Source organism: Poeciliopsis prolifica, unplaced genomic scaffold (assembly GCF_027474105.1).
Source record: "Poeciliopsis prolifica strain line A6 unplaced genomic scaffold, Auburn_PproV2 SCAFFOLD026, whole genome shotgun sequence".
Classification (NCBI taxonomy): domain Eukaryota; kingdom Metazoa; phylum Chordata; class Actinopteri; order Cyprinodontiformes; family Poeciliidae; genus Poeciliopsis; species Poeciliopsis prolifica.
Genome location: NW_026562401.1, coordinates 1,408,043 through 1,418,302, shown reverse-complemented (window position 1 = coordinate 1,418,302; position 10,260 = coordinate 1,408,043). Strand labels below are relative to the sequence as shown.

General features: G+C 36.3%; 1 protein-coding gene across 3 annotated transcripts in view; it reads right to left on the bottom strand.

Annotated features, from left to right (window-relative positions):
• Window positions 1–2,068: 2,068 nt before the first annotated feature.
• osbpl3b (oxysterol binding protein-like 3b) overlaps window positions 2,069–10,260 on the bottom strand; it is a 37,767-nt gene continuing 29,575 nt past the window's right edge. For all 3 annotated transcript variants that reach the window (XM_055048064.1, XM_055048066.1, XM_055048065.1), the window contains 8 exons: window positions 9,658–9,795; window positions 9,447–9,510; window positions 9,289–9,367; window positions 8,764–8,908; window positions 6,903–7,047; window positions 6,699–6,825; window positions 5,100–5,222; window positions 2,069–2,922 (listed from right to left, as the gene is read on the bottom strand). In XM_055048064.1, coding sequence (XP_054904039.1) covers window positions 2,826–2,922; window positions 5,100–5,222; window positions 6,699–6,825; window positions 6,903–7,047; window positions 8,764–8,908; window positions 9,289–9,367; window positions 9,447–9,510; window positions 9,658–9,795 — 918 coding nt within the window. In that variant the 3' untranslated portion in view covers window positions 2,069–2,825. The remainder of the gene's footprint in view (window positions 2,923–5,099; window positions 5,223–6,698; window positions 6,826–6,902; window positions 7,048–8,763; window positions 8,909–9,288; window positions 9,368–9,446; window positions 9,511–9,657; window positions 9,796–10,260) is intronic.

The window sequence follows — 10,260 nt, the reverse complement described above, 5'->3', positions numbered from 1 at the left end:
CAACGTGCGGTCCGGGAGCCATTTGCGGCCCGTTGATTGACTTTATTCGGCCGCCGACCATATTTCTGGAACGAAGAGAATCTACATAGCAGGGCATTAAAGATGGATTTTATTTCATGTTTCAGGAGGAAGTAACCCATGTGCTGTTTTGTTTCTGTGTTTTTCTTGCAAGATCGTGGCCATTTTTAAATGACCTCGGGTGCATATGGCTGATCGGCTGTCGTTTGAAGAGGCCTATTTTACAGAGCCCTTTTCTACAAAAAAATATTTTTTTTTCATTAGTTTAAATAGAATATTGAACACGTTGAGTTCATTATTTAGCAGATCAAATTAAAAAGGGCAAAAATAATAAATTTTGTATTTACTATTATTAACATTGTTATGACTACTACTATTGTGACCCCTAAGAACATTTACTATTATTTTGGCCCTTATGGCAAAACGTTTAGGCACCAATAACTTCACTCAAATTATTGATCTATGCTGCCACCTAGTGGCTGCTAAAATTCAATCACTCGAATTTTCCATTCTAAGGGGGAAATGAACTGACCTGAGCATACAGCATACAGAGCATACAGATTAGCTGCACAGATTTTTCTTCAATTTTCTTCAATTCTTTTTCTTCACGAAAAAGAATTTTTTTCAGCTACGGAATTTTTTGTTAGTTTAATTTGGCTCATTAGAAAACTGGAATGAAGTCTTGCAGCTTTTAAAATATGTAATAACATTTCAAAAATGCCCTGGTTATCCAGGATAATCAGCAGTTGTTGCTATAGAACTCAAGCCACACTGTCTTTCCACTTAATCGCAAAGATTTCATTTTACACAGTTATGCAGGCACTTTATGCTTACCTTTATGGTAAAGGTAAGTGTCTGCATATCAGCAAAGGCTTTATTGCTTTCAAAAGCATTTGAAAGGAGTTATAAAGGTTGTCCTGGTTTCAAATGCTTTACAAATGGGCAGCTTTTTTGGACTTTTCCCCATGTAAACAGGACAACTGTATACAAAACTGTTTAATGAGTAAAAAATGACTTTGAGTCTTTCATAGGCTAATTTTAATATACTATATTAATACTTTAACAGGAGGTATTTCGTTCATGTTTGTTCAAACACACCAACACAACAAGAGAGATTCTGAACCAGTTCAATTTTTAAGAAGACGGGAGCACACAAACTGCAGGAGCACACAAATGCATCACTGAACAAAGTGATGCATTTGAGCAGATGATCTGCCATCCACACCCAAACTGAAGTCATCTTTAGATAACCTTTATTACAGGCTAATCTTAAAGAGGTGTTGCTTCACATGCAGGTATTTGCTAAGGTAGCAGGTACCTCAAATTTTTGCATTTGCTGCTACATCCACAAACATCTGTTTGTGTTATTGATATATCAATAACACAAACAGTTATTATATATGATATATATCTCATGCACCAACACAAAACTGGGGATAATTGGAAAATGAAAATAAATGCAAACATGGTTGTCATTTAATTACAACTGCCAGGATAAAAAGTGTGGGTCGAGTATCTGTGTACAACCCTTCTGACTTTATGCTTTGTAGACTCACAAGGCCATTTCAGATTCAAATGTTTGATGACATATTTCTACCAGGATTGAACTGACCTTCTTTTCTTTCTTCTTTGCAAAATAACTCTTTAAAAGTCATCTATCAAAACTTTGAAGTATACTCTGGCTGTATGTTTAGAGTTATTGTCCTGGTGGAAAGAGAACACCTGCCTCAATCTTTAGCTGGATTTTTTTTACTGGATTTTATTGATTGGTATCAAGGTGCAGGGTTCTAAATATAAATTGAGACAAAACTCATCCATTGCAATTAAAAAAAAACGAACAAAAAAACCAAAACTTGTTTTTATCCTTTTCTGACACAGTACAATGTATTGGCCTGTTACATAAAATATCTTAAGATTTGTGGCTACAATGTAATAAATGAGCAAAGGGGAAAGTTTAAAGTGTATAAATTATTTACAAGGCACTATAAAGAATGACTAAATGCACTTAGTTATTCTGCAGCCTGGAACAACAAACAAATAACTTGACAAATAACAGGAACGACTGATATTTTATTACTCTTTTATGAACATTGATTTGGACTTTATTTTAACTCCAAACCCAGTGTCAAAATGGTGCAATGGATAATATGGGTGACAAGAGACTGGAATTAATGTTGGCTACCGTTGCTCATATAATATCGTACAGTCATTCACAGAGTAATAACTATAAAGTAATTACTTTATGAGACATGAAGATACCCTCAGCACAATGAAGGTCATTTCAACAGTTGTTGCATATCCTTACAAAACAGCAAAGCAAACGCAAAAGTTTAATTAAATAAAAACAATAGAAGCACAACTAGTAAGGCATTAGGCGAATAAACATGTGTGCACACAATCACTGAAATAGCAAGGCTCGTTTTTCTCCGAGGTAGAGAATGTCCATTATAAGACACAACCTTAAGGGACTAAGAAATTCAGCATTTTCAAGCTGGAATTATGGAAACAATGACATTTTCTTTCATTGATTTTACCAAGTTGCTTCCCTTTTCTGAGAATCCGTAACATAAAAAGATGCAGATATATGAGTGAAAGTGAAAGGTGAAAGTTTCAACACCAACATTCCCTCCCAATGCTTCCATGAACAGATTTACTCAACACAGATAAGCACTTGTTATTAAGGCAATCATTTGAATGGACTGTAATATAGAAAACAGCATGTGGATGGGTAGGAGTGGGCTACGGACATCGCCAGAACCAGCCTGGGTCACAGTGGAGGCTGTGCGGGTAGAAACTGTGTTCTGAGGTCACCACAGTGCTGGAAACTCGATGTGGGAGAACCCGGGGTCTCTCCTCAGCTCCCAGTAAGTGCTGTTGCTGACCCAGGCGTCCTCCTTTGACTTCCTGTGGAGATAACGTCCCAATCAGAGCCGCATGAACATGATGATGATGACAAAGTTATCTCACAACCTTTTAGTTACTGTGACATGATGCATGATGCACAAAAGAGACATTTGTAATCTGGCAAGGGGTTTTATTTCTTTTAAATTCTGTACCCAAAGGGAGTCAGCATTTTTTGTGCGGATTATTTATGTTCTATGCATTGAGAAGAAAACTTTGCATACACTCATTGCTATTGACTTGGGGATTATATTGTTTTGGGTTATTAGAACATTTTCAAAAATACATTTTTAAATTTGATGAGATTTCAAAACTTTACATACAGCACGACATACATACACCCAGACTAGTATGTTTTTAAATGTCACTAACCAAGATGCAGAGAAGCCACACATTTTTATTCACCACCAAAAAGCTTCTGGGATAATTCTGAATCTTGTCTTGTCTGTTCACAAAACACTTTTCCTGAATACATCTGGCTTCTATTTCTGTTCACTGCTTTCTGAGTCTTAGCACTTCATGGCATGTTCATGAACATGCCATACCAAATTAGTTTCCTTTTCTCTGAGGGTGATAGTTTGGATCAGATTATTAAACCTGAGTGTTTAAATAGGACAATAATCCCAAAAACTAATTTAGATGAATGAGGCTAACGTGAAGCTGCTGAAATGGTCTTCCCAAAGCCCCAGTCTTCTCATTGTGAAACATTAATAGACTGAAAATAAACGCCAGATCTGAGTCAGAAAAACAACAAATTTTAATGGTTTCTATTATTTCATGGACGAGCCTCAAGCCTTCTCTTCCTCTAAGAAGTGATAGATCACATCTGTTTTAATGAATGGTTTTATTTGGCTTTTGGGACAAAAACCTTTCGTTCAGGCATCCTAAGCATGTTATACTTTTGGGGTTTGGAATAATTATTTTCTGTATTTTTATTTTACCCAGTAGCGACTGCAAGGGTGCTGTAGCTCCCTGCAGCTACAGAATCCTCAAGAAAATAAATAAATAAATAATTAAAAATAATAAGAATTTTTATCTGATGACATGTTTTGCAAATTTTGATTGTGATTAAATGTAAACAAACTGCAAAAAAATAATCCCAAACAAACATAACAAAAAAAGACAATGGCAAATTGTAATGAGCTACATTTCACATCTTGTTAAGCAGTGGGTGGTAGAGCTGGACTGTTTGGTGATTATTCAGACGGAACGACCAGTTCTGCAAAAGAATATCCACCGTGTGTCTGAGATGTCTCAGAAAAAGTGATCTAAGAACACATCCTGCTTCTGTTGCGTCACTGCAGTCAGTCAGGAGCTCCTAGCAACATGCTACAAAGCAAGTAAGGGTGAAGATTTCTTATACATCATGCAGCATTGCAATCCCATCTCACGTTTTCAGACTTCAATAAGTTGATATCTGTATCTTGACATTTCAACAATGAGATGGAAACAGTTTCTCGTGTTTGCTATGCTGGAAAAAGCACTTGATGCAAGCAACAATGACAGTTGAACCACTGACCTGGGCAAAAATCTCAAAGGCCTTACATCAAGACAGAATTTTTCAGCGCCTTCCTCCAGAACAACAACTATCCTTTCCTTTTGTGCATGGATCTGACACCAAGTGACTGTCACCTGACGTTGAGGTTTGTTGAATACCAAGCTTGTTTCTAAATAAATGGGTTTCAGTTGTCTTATTTTATATGGCATCACAGAAGAGCCAGAGATTGTCTTTATATTGAGTTTGGTGCTATGTTGGTGGCTGTAGTGTCTCTTGAATGTGTTGTAGAGAAATGTAGGGAGTCCTACTTCACCTGCAAAAAACTGGCTTATGTTTGGTCAATGATCCATAAAATACCTGAGTGGTAGAGTGGATTTCATTCATGTGGACCTTTTTCATTTACTATTATCAGGTTAGTTACCTGCATTGTTAAGGCCTTTTTACTTGATGAAAAATGTTGACTGAAAACAAAATGAAACACCAGCATTACCACTGTGTTATAAAACAATCCCATCTCACAAGTGAATTTAAGTAGCATCTTGGTTTAGATTTCACTAATAGAAAGATGCATTTACCTTTTATTGCTCAAAATAATCTATTCAGCACAGAACACACTAAAAAAGGGGAAAAGAGAATAATGAAAGTTTTTTGCTTGAACTGTAAGTGTATCTACTCATGCTACCTGAAGAATTTAGGCTGATGTGACACATTGTTCTCCTCCAGGACTCTCCGTCTGTCTCTCTGCAGCTGTTCAATCCTCTGCTTTTGTTCTTCTGCTGCTTCCAGGTTCCCCTCCTCCAGCAGTCTGCCAGAGACACACGCTTTCATCATGCAAACGTGGTTCAACGTTTATGTTCAATTTCCAGATTTAATCTCCACTCTGATTTTTTTGTTCGGGACTCATTACCGTAAGATAATTTAATAATACAACCAGAGAACCAATCATGTGAACGGGCAGAGTTAGAGACATTTCTTTTTTTTTTTATGGCTAAACTATGAATGTTTCTTGTGTGGCTTGAGGATAGAGGTGTTACATCTGAAGCACCCATTTTTAAATGTGAGCTAAACTTAGCTTGCTCAACCTGCTTACTATTTTTATCAGATTTGCTGTGGTTATTTTTGAGTATGTGTAGAAGAAGATCACGCTTTTTGGACTCTCAAGAGCATAAAATTCAGAGTCCTGATTGTGAAATTGCATTTTTATCTTTTGAGCATTTAAATATATCCTTTTAAACTATTCTTAGTAAAATATTATTAAATTGTTCTTTTATTTCAATAATTAAATTAAAACATATTATATATACTCACTTTTATTAAGTTAAAGATATATTTGAAGCATTTTTGTCTGTCAACATTATTGAGGACAGCAAATGAAAATCTAAAATTAAAAAAAAATATTTTCACAAAAATTAGAATGTTACAAATAAAAGGATATTTGATATCAAAATGATCACCTATAAAAAGGTTTTTCTTTACGCTGTAAGGCAAAGACAATTCAAAGTGTTAGTACAAGGAAGTTAAAAATAGCATATAAAAAGAAAAAGAATATCAAACAGATTTAAAATGAGACAAACTACGTTTAAAGAGGTTTAGAAAATAGATTATTTTTTTTCCCATATGTCGTACAACACGTGCCCTTAACGTCATTATTAACAATGGAAATCTCACACTGGATCTCAAGCAACCTGGATTCTGCACTTTCTACAAACTCAGGGACCTGAATTTACCGCCCACAAAAGGGAAATTTACTCGTTTGAAAAGAAGTCTACGAAGCAGCTTAATACTTAATACAATAACAGCAAATGTAGCTCATGTCCTGGATATGTCTGCTTATGGTGGCTTCTAAAGTATTGACCCAACCTTGACAAGAGCTTGGACTAGTTTTGCTTCACAATCCCTCAAAACCACAGTTATCTCTAGTTTGCACACACTTTTCAACCAAACCTTTTCCTTCCATTCAACCTCTCATTAATATGATTAATATGACATAGTGAGTCTTTGCTAAATGTCTTTAGTAGAGACATTTTGTCTTTGCTAAAGACAGAGATAAAAGGTCATTATTTTTAACAATAACCATTTATGGAAGTCAGTCTGTTTAAAAGTGTAAATGATAACATAGTCATATAATAATATTTCTGTATTAAGTCTTGTTTTCTTTGTGTTGTTCAAATTCTAATAGAAACTGAATTTTAGGTTTACATTAAATTTGCTAAAGTAGCTCTCTGAAATATTAAATTATTGCTAATATGCAGGCATATGCCGATCTTATTTTCATCTTTACCTCTGGTCCACTCGTAGTCTTGTGTCTGTAGGTGGCAGTAGCTGTTTCAAAGAGGGCTCCAGCTCATTTAGCTCAATTGCAAACTTTGTAAAGCCATAGTACTGCTCATAGTTCATTGGCATCTGGCCTACACAGAAATGAAATGAAATGAGACACATTAACCAGGAGAATTACTAGAAGAGCTGATTGCACGCAGACACATACTTGCCCTCCAGATGCAGGTAGCTGACGGAGGGTCTCCGCAGTAAACTGCTTCGTGCCACTTCCCAAACAATCTGTGGATGACCTTTTCTTTGATATCCGTAATGACTCCCTCCACCTCATTCACGCTTGAGTTCCAGTATCTGGCCTGGAAGAAAAGGCACCAATAAGCGACGGCCGCAAATGGACATCTCATGGTAATGTCCTCTTCCTGCCAGCAGACAATACTATTGTGTAAACAATCCTCCCCTCCTGCCCACTTAAGTGTGTGTTTGGGTGGGTGTGAGTAGCAGCAGGGATGTAGTGTGTGAGATGAGAAATGAGGATGCATAATGAGTTCTGACATGTCCTGACTTGCTATCCTGCACAGCTTTAGGACGTCTTTCAAGTGGCACAAGCAAGAAGGATCACCCTGCTCCTCTTATCAGGGCAGGCTGATGTATATCAGCAATTAAAAACATGCAGGGCAATGCAGGATACAGGCACCATCTGTGTGGTTAGTTCAGAAAGTAATGAAAGAGAAACAGAATCTAGTCTAATACATTCAATTTACTGACAAACATATGATGAAAGAGAATGATGCTATGAATAATAATATTAATGTCTGAACCGGGATTATATTTTAGACTAGCAGAAGTGGCATCATTCCCAAAGCTTAAACACTGTTGCAACACTATTATATCATTACATAATCAAATGGTCCTCTTTAGCTCTAAAATGTTTGTGTTAATAATTTAAAACAATTGCAAGCAAAGCAGTTTAACATGGAACATTTTTCAGAACTTGTGTTAATTTTCTATGAATTATCATGCAAGTGATTAAGATGTTTGGTATTCTTTGACAGTGGCAAAGTTTTGGAAGCATGGGAAATTAAAAGTTTTCCTTTGCTGTTAAATTTGAGAGGGAGGAGTGCGCTCACAAGCAAATTGAGAGCTTCTCATTTTTTATTCTGTTCTTTTTTGATGCGCCGCCTGGACTGCAAATGAGGCATTACACATCTATCCATCTTCCACCCGGCTGTCACTCATGAGAAAAACACTAAGATACTTCAGAGTCTCTACTTGAGGCAGAAACTGTCCCTGGACCTGGAGGGAGCAGTCAACCTTTTTCTGATTGACAACTGTGATACTTAGACTTAGAAGAGCTGACTTCATTCGTATCCTTCACTCTAGGCAACAAACCACTACAAGATTAAGATTTGAAAATGCAAAAAAGAGCTTTGTAGAATTATACATACATAACTTTTGTTAGTAAGATTGTGCCTGACTGTTCCTGATTTTGTTCATTGTACTATTTGCAATATCTCAAATCACATTTAATTTTTGGGATTCCTTTCTAGTTTTATATAATCATTCTGCTGATTTTTGTGATCATTGTCCCAAGAACCAGTTGTGCATGTGCACATTCGACAACAGCATTCATAACTGGTTTTGAGAATATCTAGCATAGTAAAGAGAAATGAAGTAGTTTGAAGTAATTTATTAGATGGCACAAAGGTGGATGACTATTTTTGAGTTCTTTTGAAACTTTCTATAAGAATTACAAGTATTGAAGGAAGCATTAGTAAAGCTGAATGTCTGATTTATATTATAATTAGGATGGCCATTCTTGATTGTAAAAGCAAATGAGTTACTTTGTGTAACACACAAATGTTTTTCAAGTGATTAACAATAAAAATGCTAGGCTGATGACAAAAAATAAATAAATCACATTTATAACTTCTTGAACTGTAAACCATATTTACAAGCATTTAGCTTTACACACAAATAGTAAAACAAAAATGTTCTTAATACATATTGATGATGTACATGTGTTACCAGAGGAGTGTTAATCATAATAATAAAAAAAAAGGTGTTTCCATCACCTTGATAAAAGTGATCTTGCATTGGCAAACATCGCTGTTGGAGTTTCTGATTGAGATCTCCCCATAGTGCTCGATCCAGCGCTGACCACTGAGGATGTTGTGGATGCAGGATGTCACTTTGTTCCACTCATAGTGATCCCCAAATCTAAAGTGAGCAATCACAACAATGCTATTACAACTGTCACTTGGACTCTTTTTGTACAAGAATGTCCACATAAAGATTTGCAGCTATTCTCTACGCATGTATTGTAGGTGACAAAATGGTTGTCTTAATTTATTTCCTGGGTATTTTTACATATTGTAAACATTATTATACACATTTATATTGAAATCACAGCTTTAAAAACCAATACATGTCCTAAACAAACCTAAATGCACTATGACTAATGGTCGAAGTGAAAATAAAGCAAAAATGAAGAGGAAAAATACATGGTCAGATCTGCATTAGGATTTATTGCAGGATTTTTTTGCAGGATTAAAAAAAAGGTTGGGCCAGTGCTTGATAATCAAAGCAAACAGACTTACCTTGGTAGCGTGACATGAGTGGTACCCACAGGAACAATCTCCATTGATTTTCCCCAGAATTTGTTCTTACATCTTACATCTAATGAAAGCAGTTTAGCAAATTACCATCGATCCTACGCAGGTTGGGAATGAATAAAAAGAAAAAAACAAACACATACCTTGCCAGAAGACAAAGTTTTTAGATTCTGCATGGCAAGCTGAAATAGGTGGGTGATGACTAACCTGACGTAGAGAAAAACACACCGTTTGTCTTTAATGTGTCACACACATAATATTGCTCATTCAAGCAGGACTGGTTGCCTCAGACTTGTCAGTCAGTCCACGTATTGTGGTATGCAGAGCTGACAAATGAACCAAAAGCAATCCTACCTGCTCACCAACAAACCGAAAGCCTTTGTCTGGACGGTCGCATTCATACGTCTCTCCCAGAACAGGATTGAAAGGTTTTCCTCCAGTCCTGTAGTAGCTGGCTGCGTATCCGGACACAACAAATGTGGCGATATAAATCTACACAAACAGAAACCAGAACAGTTAGAAGTGTGTGTGTGTATTTGCTTGTGTGTGTGTGTGTCTGTGTGTGTGTGTGTGTGTGTGTGTGGTGATCTTTATGTAAGATTCAAACTATCTTATAAATATTGTTCATGTTATCTTAGTATCGACTAACATCGTGCAAAATTATTACCAGATAACAACATACTGCAATAAATGCTGGAGCTGAAAAGTCACTGATGCCTGCTCCACCTCATTGTTTAAGGTCAGAACACGCATTCCCTCACTAACGCGACTAAACACTCGTTAGACAGTCTTTGTTGATGTCTCAGTGGATTTTTCTCTATGCATTTGTTTGTGCTTCAATATAGATTTTCCTCATTTATATTTTTTTGTCTGCACAACAACTTGTGGCAGCCTACTCTCCATGTACTTGTATAATTTATCATGCTTTGTACAGCAGACTGAATGTATTTCTCCAAG